Raw genomic sequence first — 15,746 nt, forward strand, 5'->3', positions numbered from 1 at the left:
AACGCTGTTCATACCTCTACAGGCTTTACTCTATTCTATTTAAACGGTCTTACCCACCCGCGCGTTACTTCAACGATACCACTGCGTGGTTCAGGGCTTGGTACGGGAGAATTGGCCGATAGGCTTGCTAATATTAGCCCTGTTACCGTTCGGAAACAAGTAGGCGAGTTTCTCGAGACGCGATTTAGTGTCTTGAGACATGTAAAGGATACGATGGCTGATAGCCAAGACAAACAAAAAGAACAAGCAGATGCCAAAGGCAGAAGCTGTATCAATTCTTATATGGTCGGAGACCAAGTTTTACTAAACGCTAAAAACCTACCTACCAACTTGGTTTCCGCGGTCTTCAAGACCAAATTGCGCCCGCGCTTTATTGGACCATTTACGGTCGTGGCCAAGAAGGGCCTAGCTAATACGCTAAACCTTCCCAGCAAGCTGCGTACACACCCAGTGTTTTACGTTGGCTTGCTTAAGCCATATCGGGACCCTTCCCACGTGGACTTGAAGGCGCTTGCGCCGAGACAGGCGGTCGTGCCGCAGATTGTTGCATCCTCACCAGGATATCCAACTGGCCCTCTACACGAGGCTGCTGACGCACAGGGGCGAAAGGCGGTCCCGAACAGCCTCAAAAGAGCTTTCAACCTGAGCAAGGACCTCACGAAGAAGTTGCACCTCGTGCCGTAGAGCATCAAATGCTTCCGCCGAAATTTCGGCCCCCTCCCGCGCTGCTTGATGCGCGGGGGAACCTTCAGTTTCATGTGGAGAAACTTTAAAGCGACGTTGTCGTGAGGGTCAATACCAGTATCTGGTGAAGTGGCTAGGTACCCCTCTTCTGAAAAACTCTTGGGAGTTCGAGGTACCTCTTCGGCAAAATTGCCCGTACGCCGTTGACGTTTTTGAGCGCCAAGCTCAGGGTCAACTCGCGTCAAACGACGCTTCCCACCACTTAACATGGGATTAGGTGGATCTAAAGCCTCAGTTCGGCTTATATCCTTGGTTGTACGGTCAACAGAAGCACTGAAATATCGGCTCGAGCGGATTCGTAATGATGTTGGACTCAGGGTCCCATGTCCTGCTCAATGTAGTTAAGACATCAGCGGCACCACGTTCTGGGAACGGATTCGGGTCTCGCCGACGTATATCCGGAGGAGAAGGCGTGAGCAAATGCCGCTCTTTTCCTCCTCCTCTGAGTGAGAGAGACTTTTAAAATCCACGATTCTCTCATCGTCGAGGAAGGTGCTCAGAGTCTGTGACTCACGCTTGATTGTCATTAGACAAAGGAATAAAAACAGAACCAAACGGTTAGCTCCAACCTCAAAGGGGAAATGAAGCGAATGTTGTCACTCGGTGTCAACAGTCTGATGTGGGAGGGTGTATGGGGCACACATCGGTTGGAGAACCGTTATTGTGGTACATTTACTTTATGGGTAAATTATCCTTTATCTAATTTTAAAATAGTTAGTTACTTAAATCCCGTTTATTATAGGTAACAAATGTGGTCGCCGCCAGATACAAATCTGGCGGCCAAAATCTATTTTTTAATTAGCTAGGGTAAGGTTTTTAGATTTAAATAAATATACAAAATGCAGTTCCCCTTTTAATCTTAAAGCGTTAAGTGCCTTCCTAAGGCTTGCGCATTGATCTGTAAGAGATAGAAGCCTTTCCAAGGTATATCCTCTTGGGCACTAGTTGTCGCTTGGTTCTACGAACCCCTGAATCCCTTGAACTAGGATTCCTTAAGCTTTAAAAGCTTGTACGACTCCCTGAGTTGTTAAACCCATTAGTTCAATAGAACTAAGTGACTCTATGAGTCTGAAAGTCTTCCTCCGACTTAAGGAGCAAGGTAGCTCCGCTACAGTCGCGACCTTCTGATTACAATCCTCTATTTGACTTGGGTAATCAGAAAACTGACGACGATGACGACGACAGATAAGCGGCGTGGGTGTCACACAGTTTGACCCGAGTCGTTCCAGAATTTCTCTTCACGATGAAATTGTAGCGGCTTTCTTAATTATGCTGACATAATCGCGTATCTATGCTCACCCAACGACCCTTAAGTGGAGGTACTTTCCCGTTTCAAGCGTGATTACATAACACGTTACAGAAGACAGAGACTTGTTTGTGTACAGAATCGATCGTTTCGATACGATACGTACCGGGATTGCTAACGTCCTGATCTACGAGCTCTGATCATTCACGAGCTCCATGATCCTCCAGCTGGGGGTCATCTGGGCCGTAAAAAGATTTTTGTGGCTGTTTCGCGCAACTGGCCCCACTTGTATAAGCGGGTATTTCACTGGGTGCTGACCTGTGAAATCTGCTAGTATGTGCAGCCGTCGTCTTCGTCGCAGGATCCCCTGCGGCCAATTGCCTCAGAAGCATGGAGGTCGAATTTCATGGACGTCATTTTTGGACTTTCGTCCGATGACGAGAACCGCACTGGGTCCCTAGGTTTTATCGACCGCATCAGTAAAACGAGTCCTCTCATTCCTGTTACGGCGTAAATCATTGCAGCTCAGACCGCGGTGCACCTCATTGACACAGTGCACCGTCATCACGGTCTTCCGGGGTTGATTGTGTCTGACCGCGATCCGCGCTTTACTTCCGCTTTCTTGACTAAGCTATCGATCTTCTCGGAACTGCAGCGCTGATGTCTACGACGGCCCGTCCAGAGACGATGTCATTCAAGAGCTTGAAGCCAACTCGTTGACGGACGCTAAGGCCGCTGCTCACCCCGAGGCGAAGATGGGTCACGACGACGTTCCGGCAAAGGGAACCGTCTTCGAGTTTTGAATGCAGACTCGTCTCACGAGTGGGTCACAACGATATGTCGATGACCCGGCGGAGTCAATGTGACTTGCCACGAACAAAAGAGGCGTCTTTTTCACTAAGCTACGCTCATACTTGCCGACCGATGCCTGCTCGATTTTGCTGAAAAGTTGCTCAGCGATGTGGCTGCTCTATTTGGTCTAGGCAATACAGAGCATGATTCCCTTCCTTCGACTACGTGGACAAAGCAGATACGGTCCTTGTTCTTAGTGTTCTGACACACTCTGTCGCGTAAGGCGCTAACTAAATGATCAACGATAAGATCTTTCATCTCGACAGGCCAACCGACAAAGCTGTACTCGCTCGACATCATCCGATTACATCGCCAGATGAAGGTGCACCACGACTTCTGAGGTGCATCGTATCTAACGCCGTCATTCATCCTTCCGCACAGGCCGTGGAAGCGCCGTAAATGATCTCATATGGTGTCAGGAGCGTCCAGAGCATACGCTCCAAGTGTATTCATACTTAGTTTCGTTAATTAAATTTCACATATATAACGGGCTTCCTCGCGTGCACGTATAAGCCATGTATGGCCGCCCCAAAGCCCATTACACGTGACGGCTCAAACGTCTGTCTGAGCTTTATACTTGGTCGTTGAACGGACCACGGAGGAGTAACAGGCACTATTCGCTAGCACGAGCTAACCCACTAATAATAGTGTAGGAAAGGTGGCTTCGAATACTTTACGTACACTACATGCAGAGGCAGAGGAAGGTTTTTAAGTTGCTAAATGTGGCTTAGCAACTGTAGGCCAATGCTAAGGAATGCTTAGTTCAGGAAAAAAATGAAGCTGTATTTTATATGATTAAGTTCCTTCTAACTAGTGCCTCTTATATTCCTGACTAACATAGTAATACCAATCTATGTACAGTGACTCATAACTCACTATCCGCATCTAAATATCGGTGTATTTTTAAGGACATATTTTATTAATGAACAAGCCTTGACTGTCCTCTCAGTGTAATTTGCAAGATCAAACTATGTTTTTGGACTTATTTTTTTTAATCAATATCCTTCTGCGTTGTCAAATTATAGCTTTTGTCACACTGTTTCGTAACCTCTACGGCGACGACGGAACAAAAAGACTAAAACTATTGCCGCCAGCAAAGCGCAGCCCACCACAATACCCACAATACTGGTGATTGAAAATTTAGACTTCTTCGAGCCTTTGGTAGGCTTCTTTTGTTCAGTCTCTCCTTCCTCACCTTCAGATTTGCCCGACGAGTTCGTACCAATGGCTTTGCTATTCGCTTCATTTTCCCCATTCTTCGTCTCGGCTGCTTTAGCGATCGCTTTCACATAAAATTCTTGTCCAANAAGCTACGCTCATACTTGCCGACCGATGCCTGCTCGATTTTGCTGAAAAGTTGCTCAGCGATGTGGCTGCTCTATTTGGTCTAGGCAATACAGAGCATGATTCCCTTCCTTCGACTACGTGGACAAAGCAGATACGGTCCTTGTTCTTAGTGTTCTGACACACTCTGTCGCGTAAGGCGCTAACTAAATGACACAAAGATCTTTCCTTTCTCCAGGTCATTATTAATTACTCGTCGTCGTCATCCGATTACATCTCCAGAGAAGGTGCACTACTACTTGTGGGGTGCGTCGTTTCTAACGCCGTCATTGATCCTTCCTCACAGGCCTGGCGGCGCCTAAATTATTCATATTTTTTCAATCGTTCATGGTTAGCTCCCTGTGTTTCGTGCTTATTTCTTTAATTAAATTTCTTTTTATAACTTGCTTTCTCGCGTGCATGTATAAGCCATGTATTGCTGGCCCATAGCCCATTACACGTTACTTTTTAAACGTCTGTTTGATTTTTATACTTGGTTTTTGAATTGTTCACTGAGGAGTTCTTTTCACTTTTCGTTAGTACTTGTTCACTCACTAATAATAGTTTTTGAGGGTGGTTTCGAATATTTTACGTAGATTACATGCTGTTGCATAGTAATGTTTTTTATTTTTTACAGGGCTTTCACCTTTAGGTCAATTTTTCGGAATTCTTAGTTCAGTCTCCATGAGCTGTATTTTATATGATTAAGTTCCTTTTAACTAGTGCCTCTTATATTCCTGACTAACATAGTAATACCAATCTATGTACAGTGACTCATTACTCTCTATCCGCATCTAAATTTCGGTGTATTTTTAAGGACATATTTTATTAATGAACAAATTTGCAAGATCAAACTATGTTTTTGGACTTATTTTTTTTATTCAATATCCTTCTGCGTTGTCAAATTATAGCTTTTGTCACACTGTTTCGTAACCTCTACGGCGACGACGGAACAAAAAGACTAAAACTATTGCCGCCAGCAAAGCGCAGCCCACCACAATACCCACAATACTGGTGATTGAAAATTTAGACTTCTTCGAGCCTTTGGTAGGCTTCTTTTGTTCAGTCTCTCCTTCCTCACCTTCAGATTTGCCCGACGAGTTCGTACCAATGGCTTTGCTATTCGCTTCATTTTCCCCATTCTTCGTCTCGGCTGCTTTAGCGATCGCTTTCACATAAAATTCTTGTCCAATAGCCGCATTGAAACGAGAAAGAACCAACATTTCAGACTGAGCAAAGTACTCAGCCTTAATAGCCGTTTGACCTGAAGAGCTTGCACTACTAGATAGAGTCAGTGTTGCGTCCACGGACGAGTTTGCGACAAATCCTTCGCCGTGTATACCGTAAAGACGTATTTCATTCAAATCGGCATGCATCTCCGGTCCATCATATCCGTGAAAGATAAATGAGCACTTAAACACAACAACGCCGCTTGAATTCTGACGCACATCATAATGCATCAAAGAGTAGCGTTGATCTTCGATAGCGGACAGCGAGTCTCCATCATCGACGTACAATTCGCCAAAAGCTGATGAATTTTTCGAGGCACTCAATGCTGCTAAAAGTGTGAAACCTCCACGGCGAGACAGAGTCGTCGTGGTAACAGGTTGCTGCGTTGGGACAACATAGCCCTCACGAAGATGAACTTGGAGCTTAGATAGAGGTGTAAGCAGACTGACACGCCGATTGTTCTCTGTCGCGGTTCCCAATGCTAACTTTCCATTGTGAGCATCAAACCAATGGACATTCGGGAAATACACCTCAGCCGAAATTGCACCTTCGTGCACGACCGGCGATATCATCAGTGCTGGACCGAGTAGATATTGATGCTCAATCTTTTGCGCAATCTTGTCATTTGGAAATTCGAAAGCGAGAGGGCGTACTACGGGTTTGCCCGAGCGGCTGGCTTCATAAAAGAGTGTGTACATGTAGGGCAAATATCGATAGCGCCGGAGCAGCGTCGACCGTAAAATATTCAGGGCATCAGCATCGAAATCTTCCGGAATGAGCTTGCCGTCAATATCCGCGTGATTGCGAAGCAATGGCAAAAATGAAGCAGCTTGGTGCCAGCGTACACATAACTCCGTCAAAGACTGGCCACCTGATCCACATACATTGGGACCAGTAAGCGGAACTCCAAGCAAGTTCATCTGCAATGTACCAGAGATGGACAAGCGAAGCTGTTCCCATGATGCCACATCATTGTCCAACCAGTGACCAGCATAGTGTCCTGTGCCAGAAAAAGTTGAACGAGAGAGCAACAACGTTCGCTTCTTGACGATCGAATTCAATGCCGACCGTGTTGCAACAGACTGAGCATGACCATAAAGCGAATGCAGATTGTAATGCAAAGACGAATAGTGCAATGCTGCCATGGGCAGCGTAGCCGAATTCAAATTTCCGTGACCTCCGATACTTGGCTCATTTTGACCCGGCACAAAAGGCTGACGATATGGATCAAACGGAAAGTTCACGTCATTCGTTCGAATAAAGCCGCCGTCTCCTGGTACATCTACTTTTTCAAACCCAAAGACCTCTCCGTCGCGATGAGAATCTCGTATGATTGGACGCTTTGAGCAAATTCGAGCACAAATGTCATCTTCAGCCGCCAGAGCACAATCGCAGGAGCTACTTGGTTCGTTCATATTCAGCCACAAGCCATCATATGGCATCACGTACTTGTGAAAATTCGCCAGCTGCTCTTGCCAGTACCGGGCCGCTTGAGGATGAAAGAAATCAACAAACACAGCCCATCCAGATCGGAAAGCTTTCTGTGCGTAGCGCTCACCATTCACTCCTTTTACAAATACATCGAGCTCTTCACCCCGAACTACGGGATCCCAGCTTTGCTCATCTCCTTCATTAGCGCGCTTACTTTTTTCGTCACAACGACTACTGGAATGTTTACCTTGTTTTCGATCCGCGGAATCACTGTCCGACTCGTACATATCACCATTTCTCTTGACCCCTCCATGTTCACCGTGACTAGCATCACGGTCTTCACCACTGCTATCATGAGCAGCGAGTGTAAAAGGCGAGGGCTTCTTCCTCATGGGTGTGTTGTACTTCGCCACGTTGCCGCCCTGATCTTCAATATGACTCGACGTATTTTGTAGCGTGATTGCCGGAACTTGAGCGCAAATAAAGTATTGCGAATGAAAGTGCAACTCATCGATGAACGCACGCAACACCTGAGGCGAGATTTTGCTTTCATTTAGCGACAATGCTCGCCCATTGTCAGCCATATAATCAAGGTCCTGCCAGTACGCTTCCATTGGAATACCAGCCATTCTGAGCTGATTAACAACTTTCATTGCTTTATCAACTGATACAAATTCTCCACGAAGACCAACGTGATACCCCAAGGCCCAATACGGTGGCATCGCTGGACGACCTACAACATCGGTATACTGTTCAATGACATCTTCAGGGGAAGAACCTGAAAAAATGAAAATGTCGATCACACCACCCGTCAGCCGATATGTGAGTGCGCTACGACGTGCAAGGACCTCCATAGCATTTGAAGACAGCATGAAAATACCATGCGCATTGCCATATTCACCTTCCTTCAGCTGCAGAACAAATGGATGAACTCCATACGAATTGTCTCCACCCCTCCGAAAATGGGCTGGAGCGGAAGTGTTTGGAGCCCGTGAAAACATTGGGTACAAATCTCCCCTCTTGTCAGCGTGTACTCGCATAGGGCCCAATCGTTCTCCAAGTCCATAGAGAATAGGCTCGTCATCATCTTCACTCACTGACAATTGCGTGGAAATTTCGAGAAACTGATTCTCAAATACCAGTCCACTAAAGCTCTTGCCTTGTGCTTCTTTCTCAACTGGCGGCGTAGAATTAAACAAGACCTCTCCAGATCCTCTTCGACTTACTGCTACTCCAAATGGCCACGGCGTGAAGTGAACCTTGTAGTCGCTATCCTTATCCGAATCATCTTCGTCTCTTTTTTGACGTCGCACTGGTAGATCTGGCACTTCATACCGCGAAAACGCGGGATCGATTATACGAATACGCACTCGACTCGATGTTTCGCGCACGACATTTAGTTCCAGTATCGGCACGTCGTTACCAAAAGGACCGCGACTTCCATGTCGCAATGCCAGTATTCCATGCCAGCCATTCGACGTCTCATCCAAAGTCAACAGCTCGTATCCGTCGCTTAAAGGCTGATAGCACTCCTCGTCGTCATAACAGCAACCGGCTGACTCACAGGTATCAGCATCCTTCACCAATTCTGCCGATGCAAATCTCGGGTTTCGGCACGCTAGACGCGATGGCTTGGCCACAAATTCACATTGTTCTTCCCTGGGAGGCTCTTCATTAGCAAATGCACAGGGAATGCCTTCATTATCCAAGCTCCTCCAGCAACATCCTTGAGCAAGACACAGCTCCTCGGTCGGTTCTGGAAAATTGGCTTGTAAGGGGTAACAATCGACTCGCTTGATTGGGTCCTTTGCACACCTCGAAGATGCTGCTATAGCTGCAGCAGATGAAGATTCTACTGCATTACCAAGGGCACTGCTCAAGCCGATACAGGCCGACAACAGTATAACTTGAAGTCGGACCATCACTCTTAACGTGTTGCTGTAGCTTTGAAACACGATGCCACGCAAAGCTGTAAATTGCGTTGTGAGTGACAACTAATTCATTTAGTGCAGCAATTTCAACGCCGGGTCGCAGACTTATTTCCTTGTCCACGCCTTCTCCTTCAAGGCCTAACTGGCACGTCAATCCATCGGCCTTTGGTCTTTCATGTTTCGAACCGTGGGTTTATAGTGTGGTGTGTACCACACGTTTTTGTTATCTTGCGATTTGTATCCATTATAAGTGCGCAACGCCACAATTAAAAGTAGGGGAAACATGGAACCACCGAACTTGCTGCCGCATGTAGACGAGCTGGTGATGGAATATCTCCTTTTTAGAGGATTTACTAAGGTACCGTCCACCCTTCAATGCTCTGTAATCCTCAAAGACCACGATATGTAACAAGATGAAAATGTCTCGTGCCATGCCAGAGCTTTCAAGTGTTTAGCGCAGAGCACAAGCGCGATCGTACCCGAGGCTTTGATGTGGAGCAAATTATCTCGCAATTGCTGGTTTGCGTGCAAACGTGCGTAAATTTCGTGTTTTAAAAGGCGAGGTAGCTAATATTTCGTACAAAATGTCGTGTTGTATTGTCGATCGCAGTTATCAAATTGCAACCGTGCTGGAAACATGGCAATTTTTAACGGCTCGATTCTTCAATCACTTGGATGCATCCTATGCATTGGTTAGTGTCTATTTACGAGCTAATTGTAGAATTGTATTGTCTGAAACCTCTTTGTCATGAATAAGACGCTGCAACAACTAGAGACGTCGCTGCTGAGACTCTACGTGGTCAATGCAATCAAGTGCGGACATCGGGAAAGAGCTGCCGAGTTTTTTCAGCTTCAGGCAGATAAACTAAATGCTTCTGTGGACGCTGGAGCGGGTGGATCTGATTCTTGGAGTCGCTGGTTCATCTTGCCTTACATCGAGCACCCAGAAAACGATGCCTATTTTCAGATTTTCTTTGGACAACCGTGGCTCGAGGCATTTGTGGCATCTTTACGCAATTTTCTGTCTCTAGTCTTTCGAAATTTGCCATTACCGAAGCTTTTGGCTTTTCAGTTGGCTCGACTGGAAGAACCGTCGCTAAAATTGAGGCTGAAAGTGAGTCAGTCCGAAGCTACGAGACTGAGACTTTATAATACAGAAGCCAACACCAAAATTAAAAAGTTGGAGGAGGCAGGGCGACAATTGTACTCGATTCTTCGAACGATGGTGCAGCACAGCTTTATGGATCAATTTTCGGTGTCTTTACCTAATTTAGTCGATCCAGCGAATGATCGGGGTAAAAACAGGAGTCGCAGTCGCAGTTATGGCGCAATGGCAGCGAGTGTTGGGCTTTCGCATAAGCAAATGATAGAGATTGAAGAACTTTTTGGGTTTCACAGGGAAGACGACCTACAGAACAATTTGAATGCTCCTATTGACCCGCGAGATATGCCACGAGTAGCCGAAGTTTATCTCCCACTTAATGAATTGAGCGACGACGAAGGAATAGGCTCGTACGACGAAATATCAGTAGACGCAGCAATACTGGAAAAGAAGCTTATATCCCCTATTTTTTCTCCAATCACGACATCTTCAAGATCTCTTGTTGGTGATACCGGAACGCTTGCTGACTCCAGCTGTAATCCCATAAAACCGACCTCTTGGTCAGCTACATGCAGTGGTTCTGACGAGATAAAAGACAATGCTCGGGCTTCTCTGATTCGTGAGTTCAACATGCTTAACGATTGGAAACCGACACAGTCAGTGATGACTGCAAGAAGTCGCTTCTCATCCGACGGAGAATTTCTTGCCATTGCAAAGCTTGGTAATAATCAAATTGACATATGGCGCGCGAACCCTGCAGCATTTTCACGCGTATCCACTATCCAATTACCGGCGAGATTAATTAGTCTCAATTGGCTGGGTCCAGGCCCGAAAAAACAGGTGCGATGTTGTTTTGTGCTCCTACGCCATTGTCTCTATCTTTACATTTAGCTTTGTGTCAATTGTAGCTTCTTGCATGCACCATTGAACACGGGGAGACAATGCTATGGGATTCTGACGGACAGGAAGTAATCTCGTGCCCACCAAATGAAGACAACCTGCAGATTCAACAGCTCATGTGTGCTCGAGGTGCGCCTATTGCCGCATGTCTGTTTACTAGTCGTGATGAAGAGGACAACGCACTGCAACAAATTCTTGTGTTGCATGGAGGAATGGAGGAACCGATGCAGGATTATATGCCGATGGAAGATAAACAGCTTACCTGTATTGCATGGAACAATGAGGGCAATGTGCTTATTACCGGAAGCCGGACGGGCGAAATTGAATTTATAGATGTAATTCGCCCTGAGCGGATACATCGCTGCAGCCTTATCTCCTGCAAAGACGGCACACACATTGATGGGGGCAATTTGGCAGCGATTTGCTTGTCACCGGATGGAGAATCGATGCTGAGTGTACATGAACGGTGTAATTTGGTAAGGGAATGGTCTGTCGCGTCCATTTTGGCAGCTGTCGCATCTCCAGTTGACGCGGCAAACGATTCCAGAGGAAGTATAGTCAATGTCACGCCATCTTTAACACGAACGTACGAAATGGACAAGCCGTTGTCGTCGATCAGTGCGGAGGTGGATAGTACGATTCGCTTTTGTGACGTTGCAAATTATTTCATCGTGGCCGATTCCTCTTCTCTCCACGTATTTAAGGTATAGCTTTAAGCTTTTTTGGTAACTCATTCCTGCTAATCACACACTTTGTGCAACTCCCAGCGTGGTGAAAAGCATGCTATTTCTAGTCTACTTCCAAATCAAGCAGCCATTGCGGATCTCGATTGGCACCCGACCCTACATCTGTGTTGCTCTGCGAACCAGGATGGAGCCATTTCACTATGGAATTTTAAAGCAGCTGACAACTGAAGTGCGATGCGCAACCTTAAACAGTTAAATAAGAATTTTGTCAGCGGCTTACTTAGCAGCGCCAACTGACCTATGAACACAAGCAATACCCAGAGAGAGGCGTGCGGCAATCGCGTGTGTATGAGGATAATTTACTCTCGACGGCTTACCCCAGAGGAAGCTTTTAGCAAGCGTCTCGAATCTCGCCTTCAAAATCTATTGAGACATCAACACACCGGTACGTCATCGCTATGTAGCAACAAATGCAATACGCTAGTGAATAGATCGAGATCTTAAACTGACAATCGACATTTGAAAATATGTTTTTGTTTACAAGGCACGCAGGCAACGAGTCGTCGAGGCAATATCGTACGGGCTATGTTTTCCGTATGCACACAACGCCGTCACCTCAGAGGTCCAGCTTTAAGCAATTCTAGTATTGCCCATGACTCAAGAGCCAGATTGCCGCCTGAACTCACGCCTAAAATTCGTCTACGCGCAATGCAGACTCTTGCCACTGTCATACCGTGGTAATGTTCTCAAGAGGCCAAATTGATGGACCAAGCGATTCGAAGACGAACGGTATGCGGCAATTGCATGTCGAGGTGAATTTATGCTGCAGCCGACATCAAAATTGTTGGTAAGCTACTTACAGGAGCATAGTCGTTCAAATACTTGCCGTCAGTAAAATCTTAGTCAGCAAAGGGCACGATTTAAATTCTGGTGATTATTGATGTTTGGTCGGCAAGGGCACGATATACTTTAGTAAGAGCATGCATCAAATCGCTGCATATTAAAATTATCAATTAAATTTGCAATTTATTAATAATGTTTAATGGAAGGATTATAAGCTGAGTAAATCTCGCAAAATTAAAAATAATGCTCATCCTTAATGACCTGCTTGCTAGGCCACAAGTTGCACTCGCGCATCTGTGTTACGATGTCGGTAAATTGCATACATAAGAAATATAAAACAAGTTTGCTGCGCTGAGATTATGTAAAAGAATCGTTGACACGACACATTCGAAATAAACATGACTGTCCTACCTAATTGAACTCGAGGTCGAGGTGTGCTTTCCTTTTGCTAATTGCTCTTACATCAGATCAGAGAACCTTATTTTATTATGGATTAAAACGTTTGGCTGCTAAATTCCGGCAAGTTAACAGCGTCAGAATTAGTGCTCCTCATTTTCGCAGTGCTCTTTGTAAGCATCCTCGCCCAGCAAATCATCCAAATCCTTGACTTCGTCAAGCTGAAAAACGACAATTTACCACAGTCACACAAAAATTGTGCGTAAACTCAATGTATAAGCTGCTACACACCTCTACTTTAATAAACCAGCCGCCGGCCATGGGCTCTTCATTAACAAGACTCGGATTTTCCGCTAGCTCCTGCACCAAAAAATCATCAACTACAATTCTCCCATACATTCTTTACAAATGTAGTTAACCTCATTTACGGCTGTGACAGTGCCCGAGGCGGGGGTGTACACGTCGCTAGCAGCTTTGACAGACTCTACGGCACCAAATGCGTCGCTTCGCAACCAATAATATGATACATAAACGTCACAAGTGTAATATTGTGTCACCCACTGCCAGCAAGGCACGTACCCTTTACTAAGCTTGTCACCCACTGCCGGTAAATCCACATACACGACATCACCCAAGGAGTTTTGGGCAAAATCGGTGATTCCAATCGTGCCCTGCTTGCCGTTTACGGTCACGTACTCGTGCTGCGGCGTATACTTGGTAGATAAGAAAGCAACACCAAAACGATGCTGCGTCGAGGGAGAAGCTGACTTAATAGCGCGTGCGCGGAAAGTCTGCGAGAGGACTCTGAAAGCCATGGATGGTGGGTGTCCCTTATAATCGATGAGCTGTGTGCCTTCTTGTCGACGAGTGAAATTGTTTATTATCTAGTCTTCCACTTTCAAGTCATAGAATAGTAAATAAAGGCTATATATCACAACGTGTTTCAAAGCCTACTTTATTCTTGTCAATCCATGCTGCTGCGCTATGCATCGCATCCAGCGGCTCGCACAGCTTTGCGCAGCACGTTTTGTCGCAGAATTGCCACAGCATCAGACGTGGCAAATGACACTATGACGGGTCAACACTGTGTGGACCAAGCTAATGCCGCATCCACCAAGCTGGTAAAGCGTAAAGTGGCCATTGTAGGTGGCTTCATGGGGTGTGACTACTATGGGCTCCAGCTTAACGATAACGTGAAGACAATTGAGGACGAGATACGTCGCGCCATTTTAAAAGCCGGTGCAATGCGCGATTCGAACTTTGAAAATCTTAATAAAATTGGCTGGGCACGCAGCAGCCGAACGGATAAGGGCGTACATGCAGGTTGCATCGTGGTGCGTGCTACACTGAGAAATTGTCGTTTTGTCAACATTTTGACTTGCTTAATCAATGCAGTTCTCTGGTAAGTTGCTAATTGATGAAGAAAATAGTGTGGACCCAATCTCAGGTCGCGTTGTCGGGCTGAAGGACGCACTAAACGCCTCACTGCCTGAAAACATACGCGTATTTTCCTGCACAAGAGTTAATAAAAGCTTTTCTGCGCGTAAGAATTGTGTCTTGCGCGAGTACGAGTATTTCCTGCCGCTTTCTTTCTTGAAAAAAAGCATGATCGAAATGAAAGAAGAAGATTTTGACATTGACAGTACTGTTGCCGAATTTTGTCTTGCCCTACGCCGTTACGAAGGAGTGCACGACTTTCATAACTTTACCCGCTCAAGATCCTATTTTTATAAGGTACAAGAGAAAAAAAAGCTCTATAAAGCTCCAAGTCGAAGTGAAGCGGAGGTCGAGGCACTTGACGACGGCGAAATCACTGACGAGGGCACCGAGTTGGACGAACCCGTACCTACCGATTCTTACAATGCTTCAAGCCAATTTGAAGATGAAGAAGGTCTTACCCGCAAGCCGTTGAATCGTCATCGTCGCTCAATTTACTCATGCTCAGGCAGTCTTGTTACAAATTTTCATAGCGAACCACATCTGCGCGTTCGCATCGTTGGTCAGGCCTTTTTGCTGAACCAAATTCGCTGTATGATCGGTGGCGCTTTGGCTGTTGCGACCAAGGGCTTGTCTCGAGTTATGTTTGATGCTGCATTGTGTAAGTTACCACTGCTCTTCTCTCATGCAGCTACGCGCCAAATTTTTTAACTCGATAGAAATGCTACTGGTTCAGTGACGAGATATACAGTGCGCGTTCCAATTGCTCCGGCGGAAGGACTTGTGCTTTTAAGTTGCTCATTTGGAGGAAAACTTCACACGGTTTCATTGCATGAGGACTCCAACACGCATCTTGCGAAAGAACGCAAGGATTTAAAACACCGGATTCTTTTAAATTCCAGTGAGGACGACGAGATGAGGAAATTTCGAGAGGAAGTAATTTACAAGCAAGTTGGTAGCAGCTGGAAGATGGAAGACGAGGTAATAGACAGATGGCGCATCTATCTTGAGCGCTGCTACGAGGCTAATAAGCGCCTGGACGAAAAAGAGCTGGCTGCTATGTTGTACGAGCTCGATCTCGAAAAAGTTGCGACGAAAAACAAGAACCAGGCTTTTGTGAAGCAAAACCGCATCGATCTCGCCGAGACGGGGCGCCAGGGTGCATTGCTTCCAAAGCAATTCTCAACGCAGCTGTGCCTCCGGTACAGCGTGGCACCAGGGATCTTTACGGCGGATTTGCGTCGTGCGGTCACACATGTGAGTTTAGTTGGAGTGAAGGGATAGTCATGCCATTCTAATGCGTGTGATTTTGTGGTCCTTTGTTTTGTTCATCAATAGCATTTAAAAGCCGGCAAAATCCTTCTTGGCGCCGACGAGCACGAAATCATGACTTACATTGACAATTACGGCCCCGAGAACCTCGCGAGGGAAGGCCGAAACCTGCGCCTTAGCATTCAATCCTCTGCACAAAATAGAGATTGAAAATAAATATGATTTTGAAGGGTATATAAGATTGTGTCCTTTGTAAGACCAAAATTGTAAAAAGTGCCCTTACATTCAATTCATCTCGTTCTCGCGATCGCAGTGCTTCTTACCATGGTGAGGAAATATCAATAGCGATGGTA

The 15,746-nt window shown here is 46.0% G+C and overlaps 4 protein-coding genes across 4 annotated transcripts; 2 read left to right on the forward strand and 2 right to left on the reverse strand.

Moving 5' to 3' along the window:
* Positions 1-3,873: 3,873 nt before the first annotated feature.
* Positions 3,874-8,748, reverse strand: CCR75_002252 (uncharacterized protein; the record flags this gene model as incomplete). The annotated part of the gene is made up of 2 exons (XM_067960350.1): positions 3,874-4,070; positions 5,100-8,748. The coding sequence occupies 2 exons, from the start codon at positions 8,746-8,748 to the stop codon at positions 3,874-3,876; spliced, it is 3,846 nt and encodes a 1,281-aa protein (XP_067818998.1).
* A 292-nt stretch (positions 8,749-9,040) lies between these two features.
* On the forward strand, positions 9,041-12,547 carry CCR75_002253 (uncharacterized protein; the record flags this gene model as incomplete). Its single annotated transcript, XM_067960351.1, has 7 exons — positions 9,041-9,115; positions 9,196-9,290; positions 9,368-9,449; positions 9,515-10,699; positions 10,768-11,463; positions 11,527-11,890; positions 11,990-12,547. The coding sequence occupies 6 exons, from the start codon at positions 9,041-9,043 to the stop codon at positions 11,671-11,673; spliced, it is 2,280 nt and encodes a 759-aa protein (XP_067818935.1). The 3' UTR covers positions 11,674-11,890; positions 11,990-12,547.
* A 180-nt stretch (positions 12,548-12,727) lies between these two features.
* On the reverse strand, positions 12,728-13,536 carry CCR75_002254 (uncharacterized protein). Its single transcript, XM_067960352.1, has 4 exons — positions 13,264-13,536; positions 13,104-13,188; positions 12,976-13,044; positions 12,728-12,905 (listed from the first exon to the last, which is right to left on the reverse strand). The coding sequence occupies exons 1-4, from the start codon at positions 13,497-13,499 to the stop codon at positions 12,828-12,830; spliced, it is 468 nt and encodes a 155-aa protein (XP_067818999.1). The 5' UTR covers positions 13,500-13,536; the 3' UTR covers positions 12,728-12,827.
* A 119-nt stretch (positions 13,537-13,655) lies between these two features.
* Positions 13,656-15,675, forward strand: CCR75_002255 (uncharacterized protein; the record flags this gene model as incomplete). The annotated part of the gene is made up of 4 exons (XM_067960353.1): positions 13,656-14,018; positions 14,080-14,780; positions 14,841-15,378; positions 15,460-15,675. 4 exons carry the CDS (start codon positions 13,656-13,658, stop codon positions 15,601-15,603), a joined length of 1,746 nt encoding a protein of 581 aa, XP_067819000.1. The 3' UTR covers positions 15,604-15,675.
* Between the last annotated feature and the right edge of the window lie 71 nt (positions 15,676-15,746).

Source organism: Bremia lactucae, linkage group LG6 (assembly GCF_004359215.1).
Source record: "Bremia lactucae strain SF5 linkage group LG6, whole genome shotgun sequence".
NCBI lineage: Eukaryota > Oomycota > Peronosporomycetes > Peronosporales > Peronosporaceae > Bremia > Bremia lactucae.